The 14,935-nt window shown below is 43.6% G+C and overlaps 2 protein-coding genes across 25 annotated transcripts in view; one reads left to right on the plus strand and one right to left on the minus strand.

The window, feature by feature from the left end:
* CEP170 (centrosomal protein 170) overlaps window positions 1–12,039 on the minus strand; it is a 101,710-nt gene extending 89,671 nt beyond the window's left edge. For 8 of the 16 annotated variants that reach the window (XM_027453832.3, XM_038177266.2, XM_072035627.1 and 5 more), the window contains exon 1: window positions 11,264–11,420. The gene's annotated coding sequence lies outside the window, so the exon portion shown is untranslated. Of the gene's footprint in view, window positions 1–3,988; window positions 4,119–11,263; window positions 11,459–12,017 lie in introns of those variants that run through there. The other 8 variants (XM_072035631.1, XM_072035630.1, XM_072035628.1 and 5 more) reach the window with 4 other exon arrangements.
* SDCCAG8 (SHH signaling and ciliogenesis regulator SDCCAG8) overlaps window positions 11,535–14,935 on the plus strand; it is a 108,548-nt gene continuing 105,147 nt past the window's right edge. For 3 of the 9 annotated variants that reach the window (XM_038177273.2, XM_072035633.1, XM_072035635.1), the window contains exon 1: window positions 11,543–11,926. In XM_038177273.2, the coding sequence (XP_038033201.2) occupies window positions 11,632–11,926 (295 nt within the window). In that variant the 5' untranslated portion in view covers window positions 11,543–11,631. Of the gene's footprint in view, window positions 11,927–14,935 lie in introns of all 9 variants that reach the window. The other 6 variants (XM_072035634.1, XM_072035637.1, XR_011808142.1 and 3 more) reach the window with 4 other exon arrangements.

The following is a 14,935-nucleotide window of genomic DNA, read 5'->3' on the forward strand; positions in this document are numbered from 1 at the left end:
ATTCTCAACAGCCAAGTCCACAGATGTATTTTTCTTGGAAACACACTGGGTTGTTTGTTCCAGGATCTAGTAACACAGGCCCTACACTGGAGGGGGAAAAAAGGAGAAAAAAAGTTGGACGTAGTTATTTTGTAAAACAACCAGAGGCTCAAAGTTTTGCCTCTTCAAAGGTATAAGTGATGCTTGCTCTAGGAAACCTTCACTGTCTCAAGATGAGGGTAGCGTGTTTGCATGTTCACATGTAATAAACTTCATTTGTTCTCTTTCATAATTATGCTGTTCTACAGTGGTATTCCACGGACTATTTAATGTAATGACAAGCTTAAAACCAAAATTCTTTAAAAATTATCACAGTCGCTATGACTTACAGAGAGCATTTTTTGTGTTTGCCATTTCCCAGTCTCAGACTGTAATTCAGGATCACATTATGCACTCAATTTTTAAGAGCTTCTCCTGATGGGTAGTATCCTTCCTGGGGATTCATATAAAAATAGAGTAGAAAAAAGCTTAAAGTGTCTTATATTTAAACTATTTTTTCAGTTCTTCAGTCACATCCTCTCTCCTCCCCATAAAATTAAACTTCAAGGTACCACAGACAGCACAAACACTTTCTCACTGTAAAATCATGTGAAAACAGCTGCCAGAAAAGCCTCCACAGTTTAGCAAGATATGAAGTAGGATAAGACGTTTGCACAAACAACAAGAATACCCACGGTTTGAATGATAAACATAAGCTACTGCAAAGATTTTAAAGTGGCATAGACTACACTTCGGATTTTAAAGCAGTCTGTAATTAGTACCTAGGAAATGGCTTCCCTGGAGAGAAGCTATTCCACATTTGCTTGCAGCGCCTGCTCATTCCTTTGTTGTGTGCAGCCAAACAGGAATATAGCTACCAGACTACAGCATGGCAAAGTCTTAATTCTATTTTTTACACTAGCTCTTATTTATTAAATATGTTCAAGCAATTGTGTGTGAGATTGTTGCTATCAGCTTATTACCAAACACAGGGAGTATATACAGCCTGACACTTTTATGCAAGGACTCCTCTGAGCCACTGTATTACAATCTCTCAAGCAAATTACTATCATAAGCCCTTATTGCTACGCAAGTAGAGTATTTTCAGATGGACATTTATAAGCTGGTTTACGAATGACTGGCGATAATTTGGTTTACAACTGATTTGGTACAACATTAGCATAGGTTCTGCAGACTACTACGATGTAAATCTGGTTAACTTTGGAACATTTGGAGACTACTGGAAAGCACTTCTAATAGTACACTGAAGTAAATATTTTTAATGGCTATTAAATGCTTCCAAGCACGTCTTTCAGTAGACAGATACCTGTAATTCAAGTAGTTCTGCTGGAGGAAACCTATGTGGATTTTCCTTTGTAAGTTCAGTAATTGGCACCTTCACTTTAGTAGCCTTAAAATAAAGGACCAGAAGGAATTGATGTGAAAGGGAAGGCTAAACGGGAAGAGCCCTGACCTCCACAAATGCTGCTGCAGGCACGGAACCAAGAGGAAGCAGAGCTCTAACCTCATCCACAAAAAGGGATTGAGTCATCCCTTCTACCAGCATTTCAGTGAACAACTGCTGATTTGGTGTGTTCCCTCCCCCCCTCCTTTTTTTTTTTTTTTTTTTTAAATCCACAGTTACTACAAAAGTCTCATTTTATGTTTCCAACACAAAGATTTGACTGGGAACTTGGCTATGTTCAGCTACATTAAAAAAAAAAAAAGTCAAAGGTATATTAAGCAACATTGACCACATGGCTGCAATTGATATAGTCTTCTGGTTTACCAAAAATATTTTAAATCATTTATCACCAAAATAAATACAGACAAAAACATATGAAGTTGATTAAGACTGATCATCACCAGTTCCCTCTTTTGAGGCTGGAACGATTCATATCCTCTGTTTGTTAAATCCCTCTATGTTCCCATGGCATACAAGTTAGTATTGCTATTGGTGCCCACCAAGCAACATCACTGTTAGCTTAATAGATTACAACACCTAACATCTTAGAATAAATTAGTGCTGCATTTCTGTGTTTGTTTGTTTTGCCTTCGCTCTTCCCAGACTTTACCTCTCGTATATTTCTCATTTAAGAGATGGTAAATATTTACTTAACATATCTGTCACAGATAAGGCCAATATTTTCTCATGCTTAATCCAAAAATAGCCCAGTTGGAGACTTCATTTTTATTTGTCCCCAGACGTATTTTAAGAGGTATATTGCTCCCATACAGCAAGAGCATGTATTTCTTAAACAATTTAGGATTTATGTTTTTAATTGCATTGTCCTTCTGCCACTCAGTAACTAAAACTCTTACTGAAATATTATTTAGTTGCCTGAGCAAGTGTGACCTAAGCAGCCACTCTTTATACCATTCTCTCCTCCTAGCAGCAAGCTTTTGAGAGCTGAAGAGACTCTGACCAGCTCCGAGGGAAGGAGGGCTGAGTACAGATCAAGTTCATCGTAGAATCAAAGAATCATTCAGGTTAGAAAAGACTTCTACATGTAAGATCATCAAGTCCAACCTTTAACCTAGCACTGCCATATCTACCATTAAACTATATCCCTAAGCTCTACATCTACACGTTTCTTGAAGTCCTCCAGGGATGGTGACTCAAACAGTTCCCTGGGCAGCCTGTTCCAGTGCCTCACAACCCCTTCAGTAAAGAAATCTTTCCTAAAATCCAACCTAAACATCCCCTGGAGCAACTTGAAGCTACTTCCTCTCTGGGAAAAGATCTTGCTTGGGAAAAGATCTGCTCCATGAGCTTCCTCAGTACTGAGGTCAGGCTGACAGGCCTGTAGTTCCCCAGATCCTCCTTCCAGCCCTTCTTGTAGATGGGCATCACATTTGCTAGCCTCCAGTCAGCTGGGACCTCCCTGACAGCCAGGACTGCTGATAAATGATGGAAAGCGGCTTGGTGATCATCCCGCTGGCAGAAACACCATGCCACAGATTTGATAGGTACCAGCTCCTTGCAGCCTGTTGCCCACCCTGCACTTGCATGGCTCCACTGTGCTTGGCCATTCAGGCTGTTTTCCACCCAGAATATCACTGGTTCCCACCCAAGCAGACAAGAAAGAGTACGTGTTCACATGGAGGGTCAGCACGGTTTGATACAAGACATATCCTTAATAAACCAGACAAGTTCTTCTGCATGATTTTCCTCTCCCTTTTTTTTTTTTTTTTTTTTTTTAAATAGGATTGCTTTACTTTGAATTGCTAGCAAAGTGCTTTCACAGTGTTGCCAGAAATTCAGAAGTGTTTTTTTCCCTTCAATCTTGGATGTACCTGCACATTCCCTGCACTTGGTCCATGAGTCGGACAGGTTGTGGGCAATCCCAGTCTGGGCACACAGACATTTTTTAACAGAATGAGTGCATTCACATGGTATCGCAAGTATGAACACACAAACACCGTAATGGATTGAACAGACATTTTAGTAATAAAGGCCCAGCCGTGCCAGCCCACACATCCATAAAAGTCAAGCTCTACAGCTGGGAACAGATGCTCTAGAACATACCTGTCTGTGCCAGTCTGGAAACTTCCATAAATAAAAAGGCGATTAAAAAAAAAAAAGGAAAAAAGAAAAGAAAAAGCATTCTATTTCCAAATCCTTCCACAAGTTTTAAGATCTGAAAAGATTATGAATTCTGAAGTATACGTTGTATTCAGAATTTTTAATGAGATTGGAGCTGTGTGTGCCCAAAGTTTTACTGGCGGAAATGGATAAGTTACTTTTAGCAGCTCGATTAAATGACACAATTAAGTCTCTAAACATAGGAAGAGTCTGCTGGACAGCATTATGAGATACGAATTTATAGTATGGTATCTCTTCCTCATTAACTGCTCAGGCACCTACATTTCCACTGCAGCAAATCCCAAATAACCTAGTAGGAGTTAGCATGGGAAGTTGACACAGTTAATAGGCAAATACAGGCAAATACATACTTCTGACCCTCACCATACAAACGCCGAGCTGAAGATGCTGTGGTCTCACGTCAGCCAAATGCAGCCTGACTGCTGTCAGGCTCCAGCCCTCTCATCCTGCCCCAGCCCCGACCGCTCCCTTTGCCTTGGCTGCAGGACTGCTGGGGCTGGGGCTGTGCAGCTGAGCTATTGCAGCGCGTTCAGCTGGTGACAAACCAACTCCTCCCGTCCTCTCCACTCCCACAAACAAATGAATCGTTCCCAGAAGTTAACACACAGAAATCTAGCACCACAGCAAAAGGAGTGGGGCTGCAGAGCTGCAGGGGGAGAAAAAGGCAGGCCCAGGTCAGCCAGGAGTCAGCTCTGCCTAGGCTGCTAGGAGAACCCACTGTGGTTACATTAGTCCCAAAATCTCATAGGACTTCTTAGGTCTACAGTAAGAAATATTAATAAAATAATCTTCACGGATAATGCAACTTTTAAAATCTGTAATGGGTAATGAAGAAAATGCTTTCTTCTAATGCTGCCTTAGATTAGCGTCCCCAAAGCATGAATAAATACCTTGAAAAGAAAGCAAGAATTCCCATGGAGGTAAGCTACACAAATAAAGCAACGCACATGCCCTGAATACAATCTTTTTTGAAGCATTGCCTCCCAAAAAGCACACTAGGTAAAAATAGGTTTAGTGCTTTTCTTGGTTTTGGAATGAAACTGCACCAAGAAAAAAGACCCACAAAATATGGCAAAAAAAGACCCACAAAATATGGCAACTCAAATCTAAGCCTACTAAATCAAACCTTCTCTCAAAGTACTCTGTAAAGGTAATTAATGAACTGCATTTAAAACAGCAGACTGATTGTTTATCTTCTATTAAATCAAAAGCTTCAATTTACCACAATCAGGTATGACTCAGGACTTCAGGGGTCACTGTCACATCTTGACACTCGTCTGTTTTTTTTGTTTGTTTTTGTTTTACACTGCCACATTATAAAGGACTTCACTACAACCTATAGGCTGCCCAGAAATTATAAACCTCTGACAAGGCAAATTCATTTTTATAAAAATAATCCAATAATATTAACTGGAGCAATTGAAAACTTACTGTTTAGGATGCATAAAGAAGGTAGAAAGAATTGAAGACCGTGAAGACAATGTCAGAAGCTCTAGTAAAAAATTTTGCTTTTCAACCAAATACAGCTCAAGACATGACAAATTAAAGCTTTAAAGCATTTCTAGTGTACATGGATACTGCAGCATGATTCAGACATCCAGAAGTTAGGCTGCTGGATAATTCCATTCTCAGTTCTGGTACAAGCACTAAACCCCTCAGAGCAGCTAACCAGCAGCATTTAGAAGTGCTACACCTACAGTGAGGATCATGCAAGAGAACAATGCAAACCAGGTTTTGGAGTATCACCCGGTCAGACAGGAGGAAGCCGACTGTTGCTATTTGCAGGTTTAGCAATGCAACACCCAGAGTATGTTTAATTTTGAGAGTTGAAGATGCTGATACAGTATGTTAAAGAAAACTCAATTGGGCTACAAAATTGGGAAAAGCAGAGGTGTTTGCTTAAGAAAAATGATTTAAAAAATAAAATTAAATAAAATGTGCATGCAGTATGCAAGACAATATGTGATGATTTAGAGGATGCAAATACTGAAGAAGGAAATACTGCTTGGCATTATCCAATAGCATCATTTTCTCTTTTCCTAAAATGAGTAAGTTTTCTATAGTAAGCTGAAGAATGTAATGCAATAACTTTATGTTGGGCCTTGAACTGTGTAAAAAACAATCCCATATGCAGAAGTCAGCTGCAGTCCTTGAAGCTTATGAACTTCACCAAGACCTTGAGCAAACAAACAACTCATCCTTGCCCAAGGAAGTTGAAAATCAAATTCTGAATGAGGAAATATGCTACCAAATTTGTACTGTAAATGGTAATAGTTAGAACTATACATACTGATTTTAACAAACAGGTGTGAATTCTGACAGATTTTCTTATATTTATCATTGTGATCTCTAATAGTAACAAAAACACAGAAGGACTGAAGAGGGCAATATTATCTATATCATGAAAATACTTTAGCTGTTCCATAATTCTTGGCTTCGCTAGATGTGGTCATTTTTCAAAATTCTCTGCTAATCCAAAATCTAAACAAAAAGGAGTTCTGGGTTCTCAATGGCTTCCTGAATAATTTCTGCTCACAATTCAAAACAGATTTGTAATAGCCAGTTTTACAGTCAACCTCAAAACTAAAATTCAAGCTGCGTTTTGACCTGTGAATCACCCCAAGCAGCAATTCTTATAGGAAGTATTTGACCCTCATACTACAGCAATACTCCCTTTGGAAACCAAGTACAATACGAACACATATCATTTAAAGAAGGGGAGATGGGTGAGCAGAATCTTCATTAACCTCACAAAACTAGGTCGGCTTCTCTTTAATAACAAAAAGAGGCAATAAATCAGGATTGTTATTATTAAATTAATCCAGTAAAAAATAAAATAAAATAAAATAAAATAAAATAAAATAAAATAAAATAAAATAAAATAAAATAAAATAAAATAAAATAAAATAAAATAAAATAAAATAAACAAACATGTATGAGAAACAAAGGTCTGAAAACTAGAAAGGGACAGTTTAACTGAACCGCCTTTTCAAGACAATGCTGAAGAAATGCAGATCAAGTAGAAAGAATAATATTTAATAGAAACCACACCCGACTCAAAAGTCCCAAGCAGAAAACAGATGGAGACTAGCTTTGTTTTAGGAGAAAATAATCACATATGCCTGCACCTTTCTTACGGCTCTCTAGGTACCAGGCTGTAGATGTTCTTGGAGGCTTCAGTAGATTGACTCTTGGCTTGACCCAAGATGGCCATTCTTGAGTTCTTCGGAAAAGCCAAAAACAAAAATCTAAGTTAAATGAAACTGCAATATTTCTCACTGTCTTCCATTTAGTAAACTAAATTATGAAACAAAGTATGATAAGTCTTACTAGTAAGTATAAGGCTAAGTATAATAAGACTAAGTTGCCAGTTGCATTGTTGGGGGAGCAATTGTGGGTTGGAAGCGAGACTTAACGAAAGCAAGAAAAATCGTGTTCATGAGAAAACAGAAGAGAGATGACATTCCGAGTTCCTGGATTTTTCTTCTGAATCTTGAAACATAATCCACAACAAGATGACAAATAAGAGATAATTGAAAAGGTCTTGATTTTGACCACAGAAGAGAATACATATGAAGATTGCCAAGTATTTGCAAATTCAAAAGAATGATCATCAAGAAAATTATTTAGAAGGAGAAGTCCTAAGTACATCTAATTTAATAGGTTCAGTATATTGCTGCTACCTCCAGACCACAATGTTTAGCTAATGGACTGCTTACAAGCCCATCATGCACTACCACAGCTAAAGACAAGCAAAACGCCCTGTGCACAAAGCAGCATCTTGGAAATGTCAGGGCGGAGCATCACTTCTGGCCCTGGACAGAAGCAAAATGGGCAGAGCCAGAGTCTCGTTTGGAATGCCATACAGTGATAGTAGATCTGGAAAGCCCATCACACAGACTCAGAAGATTCTGCTAGATATTGAGGAAAATACCACCTCAGTTTCAGGGAAAAGTTCTGAATACAAAACATTTTAGTTCACACGGATGGAAACAAGTAAACAGAGGAACCTATAGCAAAAAGGCCAATTCTTGCACTAAACCCAGCAGAACAAACTGAAGCAGACAGGCTGTAAGAGGGCTGCAGCTGTTGGCACAGAGTCTGCTTCCTAGGCCCACCAGTGGATGCTGATGGAGTTCTGAAAAGCACTTTGCTAAGGAAAAACCTATTTTCCAATAACAATTTCTATGCGAACAAAAAGAGTAGGAGAAACAGAAAAGAGGAGGAGAAACAATAAACTTTGTTTATTGTTTCAGATGCATGTAGGAAAAGAGATACCCATCATCTTAAGTATAACATTCAGTGGATGAAATGAGAGATGTACCATGCATCTGTTCTGAATGAATAAAAACAATTTATCTAAACACATACCAATTAGCACTTTTCTACAATTCAAAAATAAATAAATAAATCACACTTTTTAATTAATATGTCTAGGAAGTAAAAAGATCGCAAAAGCCTCTGAAAACTAACAACCTCAAATTCTGTGAAAGAGAAGATGCCACTGTTAGTCTGGTATGAAAACCCTGTTTTTTTCTTATGCAAAGGCCACATCACTTACCAGAACCTCTTTTCATACCCAATTATAGAGAAACATTTTTCATCCAGTTACGTTCTGAACATTGTGAATGTGGACATTTTACATACCATCAACAGGAAATGAAGACTAAAAGAACAAAACCAGTACCTTAATGGCTTTCTTGAATTTATACACATCCCCTTTCTGACTGCAGTATTCTGCAGGAGAGACTGTCAGAGCATAGAGCTGAGCAGACCAAATGGATTGCTGCTACTGGAAAAAGAATTTCCTTCTTCCACGCTTGACGTTGCTGTCCTCATTCAGTGTAGTTGCTCTGGCACTCATCTGACCACACAATGAAATAATTCAATTTGCTAACCCAAGGGATTAAAAAAAAAGTCAAGCAAAACAAAAAGAAACTGCTGGATTAGTCGAGCAAATCAACTTTTCCCACTCTCAGCCAAGTAGCAGAGCTGCCTGCTGCACCATTAGCAGAGGAAGCGGGTAAGCAGGGAGCTTGAGGACCAGGAGGACGTTACAGGTGCCAGTCACCCTCCTCTAACACCCACCTACTCCCAGACTTACCCCTTATCAACCGTCTAAAGGGCCTGAATGATGCACAACTTCACAGGCAATCCACTAAAACATCTCTGTGGGTTTTATTTGATGTTTTTAGGACAAGCTGCTTTTCACAGAATCACAGAGTTGTAGGGGTTGGAAGGAACGTCGAAAGATCATAGGGTCCAACACCACTGCCAAAGCAGGTTCCTTAGAACAGGCTGCCCAAGTGTTATTTTGACATAATACATGACCAAAAAAAACATATTAATTTAGAATATGTGTGTGCTTTTTTTTTCCCTGAAGGTCAAACAAAATTTCAATTAAAACAGTCTTATGACTTAAACTACAAGAGCACCACTAAATTAGAAACAGCTTCCCAGCTTTGAGAGGACAGAATGGGAGAAACTAAATTATAAAAGCGGACCGGGTATTTGTGATTTGTTTGAATATTTTGCTGTGGCAATACAACAGGCACACACAAAGCTGTTTAAGCAAGTAGCCTGTACTCTCTTCCCAGCCTCATTTGCATATATTATCTTATAATTTAAGCCACGTGATCACGTACTATTTTTCCCCAGGACATCTGCCTCATTCAGCGCACCGGATGGACTGATGCAGGGAAGCACCAGCATTGTGCAGGGAAGGAAGCTGCTATCTGCAGACCACTCTACAGAGGATGCGTAAGGAACAAGACAATGCAAGAACAGATACGGCGATCGACGCTGGAACACAACTGCAGGCGTTCAGCAAGAGCATCACAAGCCTTGTAGCCAACGAAAGGCACCTCCCTGCTTCCCTTAGCCCTGACACAGGGAATGCTGGTAGAAAACCACGCATCTACCATCAGCTCCCAGGCAGCGAATGAGCAGCTCCATTCCCCAGTAACAAAGAGCTCTTTTTTCCTCAAATTTCAGTCTCCAGGCTACAACCGTACCAACTTTTACTACAGCAAGCAGCATGCTCTTCAAAGAAGGGACCGCGTGCCATTGTAACCTCACCAATGTCAGAGGCAGATGGGAGAATTTCTGCAATTCTGCTACCTGAAGACTCAACACCTGACTCTCCTGCTCAAAATTTTCAAAAGAAAGAATTCTTGGCTTTCTTTCTTCAAAATCTGTTTTACCTCAATTTAATTCTACCTGCAAAGCCAAGAAAGGCAGCACTGACACTGAAATGGTCTTTTTTTTTTTAGAGACTCGAGGAGGTACTATGGTAACTACGTACATTAAACATTTTTTGCCTGCATTTGCAAGAACTGGAAATGGTACTTCAAAATCAATTTCTGCAGCCATTCACGTTTTAGGCTGTGTTGCAGTCACTCGAAGAAGCTCCCTAGCTCTCGCGTACAATTGAACACAGACTTTTTTAGTTCACTTTTGTAACTGACAGTTATTTTCTGGGTTCTGTGTTACCAAGAGAATTACTGAAAATCCTTCCTGCCAAGTCCCAGACAGTTAGGAAGCAGAAGACAGCGAGAAACCATCCTGATTTGCAAAGCCCAGCCTGAATAGATATGGGAGGCAGTCACCTTCAGAATACTTGGAACAGATGTCCAAAAGTAAATAAATAAATAAAAATCACACTGCAATGATAGAGTAAGTTTAGTAACAACTTTTATGCCACAATGTTTATTTTAGAAAGAAAGAGAAAAGATTTGTAGCTGATCCATTATAGATAATATGTTTAGAAATCTGAGAAAAACAAATGAAAACAAAACAAAAATGCATCTTATGGTTTTGCACAGATAATTCTGTGTATCCTCAACTCTTAGAATCACAGAATCATTAAGGTTGGAAGAGACCTCCAAGATCACCTGGTCCACCCATCCCCCTACCACCAATGTCACCCACTAAACCGTGTCCCCAAGCACCGTGTCCAGCCTCTCCTTGACCACCCCCAGGGCCGGTGACTCCACCACCTCCCTGGGCAACCCTCTTCTCTCCATCCATCCATCCAGCCCTTATGACCTCTTTCAGAAAACAAAAGCAAACAAACAAGCAAAAATAAATAAATAAATAAATAAACAAACAAACCAAACCCACTCCATCAGAAACCGGCATGCAACTGACAAACCGTTTGGAAAAAAACAAGAAGCGAGGGGCAGCCCCTCGGGGCTCACAGACACGGCGCTCCCCGCTGCCGCTGCCCAGGCGTGAGCGCTGCGGAGGCGCCGCACGGGCAGCGGGGCGCAGCGCAGCCCCCGGGGGCCGCTCCCCGCAGGGAATCGCCTCGCGTCGAATCGCGCCTGGGCCGCCCCGTCCCACCCCGGGCGGGCTACGGGGGGCCGAGGGCGCTGTCACGGCGGCGCGGGCACGGAGACCCCCGGCGCTGCCGCCCTCCCTCCGTCCCTCCTTCCCCTTCACAAAGGCGGCCGTTCCCCCGAGCGCTGCCGCCCCCCTCCGAGCCCACTCCCCATTTATCCCCCCCCCCCTTCCTCCTCCTCCTCCTCCTCCTCCTCCCGCCCCCCCCTCAGCCCGCCGCCCCCCTCGGTGTGCGGTGGGCGCACAATGGCTGGGCGAGCCCCCGGCCCCGCTCCGCCTCCGCACTCCCTCACTCACCCCTTCGCGGCGGCTCTGCCCGGCGCTGCTGGTGTTGGTGGCGGCGGTACGGGCGGTACCGCTCTGTGTGTGTGGGGGGGGGGGGGGGCCGCAGGGCTCGGCGTCGCCGTGCAGCCTCGCCGCCGTTATTCCCCGCACATAGCGGTAACGGGCACGGCGGGCGCGGCACTGCGCAGGCGCCGGCCGGGCTCACACAATGCGGGGGGGGGAGGAGGGGAGGGGGGTGCCGCGCATGCGCCGGGCGCCGAGCGGCGCGGGGAGGGAGCTGCCCATGCGCCCGCTGCAGACAATAGCGGGGCCGCGGCTGCGCTCAGTGCGCAGGCGCCGCGGGGAGGCAAACGCGGCTTCCCGCGCCTCCGCCATGCGCTATGCCCGGCCGCTGCGGAGACGGGGACGTAGGCGGAAGGCGCGTGCTTGTGCGCAGGCGCGAGCGCGGCCGCCAGCCCCAACAAAGGGGCGCCCGTCCTCCTCCCGGGGACTACACCTCCCGGCAGCCCCCGCGCGGCGCGCGGCGTGCCGGGACTTGTAGTCCCTGCCCCTTGGAAGCCGCAGGGCAGTTCGCTGCGAGCGTGGCCCCGGCAGCCGGCGGCGTCCTGATGCGGGGGCCCGGCGGGGAGCCCGGCCTGGCGGCGGCTCTGGAGCGCTACCAGCGGCGCCTCCGAGGTGAGCGGCGGCGGCGCGGTGCGGTGGGGGGCCCGGAGCGGTTCCCGTGGTCACACGGGTCCCCCCCCGCCTCCCCGTCCCCCTCCCCTACCCGAGCGGTGCTGCCCGGCAGGAGCCGTTGAAGCAGGTGACCGTTGGTGGAGGTGACCGTTGGCGGCTCCTCCGTAACGGCAGCGCGGCTCCGTGCTCCCTCAGCCTGCGCCCTCCGGTGAGGGCAGGGGGCCCCGGGGGAACTTCGCTGTGCCGGCTGAGGGCTTGGGGCTGTTCCCGGCCGTGGAGGAGCGGTAAATTAACGTTTTAATTACTGCTGGGTAAAACTTCTGCTGGCAGAGCGGGTTTGCCCCAACGCAAAGTATTGCTGTCACGCAAGAGAGAGTTTTGATTAGAAAGGTCGCGCCTTGGGCTTATTGTTGTTGTTTGTTTCTGCTGCACCAGCGCAGGCACAGGCACAAGCTGGAGGAACGTGTCGGAAATGTGACGTGTTTCACAGCGCTTGCTGTATTTTTAGAGAGCTTGCGATGATCTGCCTGGAACGCTGCTTCAGGCTTGTTTGCTTGCTCTTGTGCAGGTCTGGCAGGGGGCTGCGCTGACACCAAAATACCTCAGGAATTCGAGCTCCTGTTCCGTACGGTGCAGCGCCTGACCTGCTTCTTCATTTTAAGCACTGAAGCTTAATTTCTGCTGGCCTCTGGAATCACTGCGAGTCCAAAGTGTGGTGGTGAAGGCGGGTTTCTTGTGCTCATCCTCCAGGAGACGCACTGCTGTGTGTATTTGAGCTCTAGAGCATGCAGGCAGTGTGCTCTGCTCGACGTCCGTCCTGCTGGAGCACAGGGAAATGTGGGGATTCAGTGGTTATGTCTGGATTCAGTGGTTGCACCGAGCCGCCTGGGCTCCCTGCGGGGCGTGACGCTCTTGGCTTCCTTAGGCCGTGACAGCAGGGGAAGCCAAAAGCCTTTGGAGTCCAAGCCACTGCCCTCTGCCTGTGTTCTCATAGTTTCAGCATGCTTAATATTTCTTCATGTAGATGTTCTTTTGTGTGTGTGGTTTGGTCAGTTTGGTTCATTCCTCGATTCAAATTTGCCTTGAAAACAGGCTTTTGTAGCATTTTGCAACAGAGCTTCAGTTTTTCTAATCTTGTCTTAGGCTCTTCGTGCATTTAAAATGTTCCAGTGGAATTTCTCTTTCCCTCAACTAGAAAATCTGTTGAGATGCTTGGGGACTGTTTTATATATACGTGTGTGTGTGTCTTTATATAAGTGTGTGTATATACATACACACAAGTATGTGTGTATATATACCTGTGTATACAGTATCTTCGTAGTTGTGACAAGATTATAGTGTTTTCATATGTGGAGTCTGAAGTGTACCAAGTTATCTGGATGCTGTAAGTGATAGATTTAATTCTCCTGTAACTAACTTCAAAGGGCCTTTCTCACGAATCTTGCATCTTGGACTGTTTAACTCTGTATAAGGGTATCAGTAGAGCTCACCATATCAAATGACTGCATATGTTCTGTTCATAAAACTTATTTTATTTCCTATTCTGACTGGGTTGCCTTACTCTGTATCCATTATGGTTTGTAAGCTACTTCAGAGCACAATCTTCTAGTGGCTGTTTTCTTTTCCTCTCTGGGAAGCAGGGACTTTCCGTACAGCGCAGAGGTAGGTCTGATCCCTTACATCCAGGAGTGCCTCACAGTGAGCAGATATCAACAGGGCAATATCACAAACAACCCCATTGCTCACATTGTTCCTGGTAGCTTTATGGATTTAATGTGGAACAAATAGATCTATTATTTTATGTGCTGCTGAACCTAATTCTTTACTTGTTTTACCCACAGTTATGCAATTTGTTTTTTTTTTTTTTTACATTTTTGTATCATTCATGTCATCTGGATTCAGGAGTTTCAGATAGCCTTGGGTACTGTTACGTATTTTTGATATGCAGCATTTACATTGTTTGTAGTCCTTGACTTTATCTGGACCCAGGCTGACACATGGCAACAGGTTATAACCATCCATTCTGGAGATCAGAAGAATCATTTCACAGCCTTACTCAGTATGATGGAAGAGTGCACAAGTTTGCAAAGATTACCAATTACTCCTCAGTGCTGTGTCCTTTGTTAAGAAAAATCCCTCAGTACTGGTATGTAGGGAAGCCCAAGTGTTCAGTGAACTGACTCCTGTAGCTGGAGGGCAGAAAGCCAGGCCAAAAATGTGACCAAAAAATAATTGGTCTTAGAGCCCAACAGAGAGGTTTCTGATGGAAATAATGAAGGCTTTATAGCAGGGCTTTTCCTGATTAGTCTAGACTTCGTATAATTGCAGTCTTTCACATTGTGTGTAACGCAGAGTTAGGAGGGTGGTATTTGTACGGCTTGGGTTATTAGGTTACTATGTAAACTTTCACACAATTGAAACCGTTTCAAATGAACTTCAAAGTCTTTAGGAGATAATAGCATTTCTATTTAAGTTATCCCCAAGGGAAGAGAGGTATTTTCTGACAGAGTAAGAGCTGTGCTATTGTAGTCACATTAACCACCAAAAATGGGCAGTTGTGGCGTGAACATCCAGCGAGCCTCCTTCTACATTGGTATGAGGAGGGAGCAGGGTGTGACAGCAGGTGACCTTTCAGCTCAGCTTTCTCTTTTCTGCTCAACAGCAGTCAATCCATGAAAGACATGATTTTAGACTGTACTTTATTTCTAGCATTCACCTGACTCTTTGGAAAGAGAGTTGTTCACTTTTTTTTAATATGAATTTTCTGCCCCATAAATAAGCAACCCTTTGAAGTGAACAACGCTGTCTTGCTTTTGGGTCAGAGTTGGTTTAAGAGAAGGGAGAGGCCATCCTTTTTAGCTACAATGTCTGATAGAGGCAGCTTATAAATCTGTACTGTAAGGAAATGTGGAAACAATGTTCTCTATTCCACTGCATTGCCAAGTGCAGTATCCTTTTATGTAGTTTCAGGGGATGAAGCTGTAAGAACAGAGGAAATACAAGACTTCT

The sequence above is a fragment of the Anas platyrhynchos genome, chromosome 3 (genome assembly GCF_047663525.1).
Source record: "Anas platyrhynchos isolate ZD024472 breed Pekin duck chromosome 3, IASCAAS_PekinDuck_T2T, whole genome shotgun sequence".
Lineage (NCBI taxonomy): Eukaryota > Metazoa > Chordata > Aves > Anseriformes > Anatidae > Anas > Anas platyrhynchos.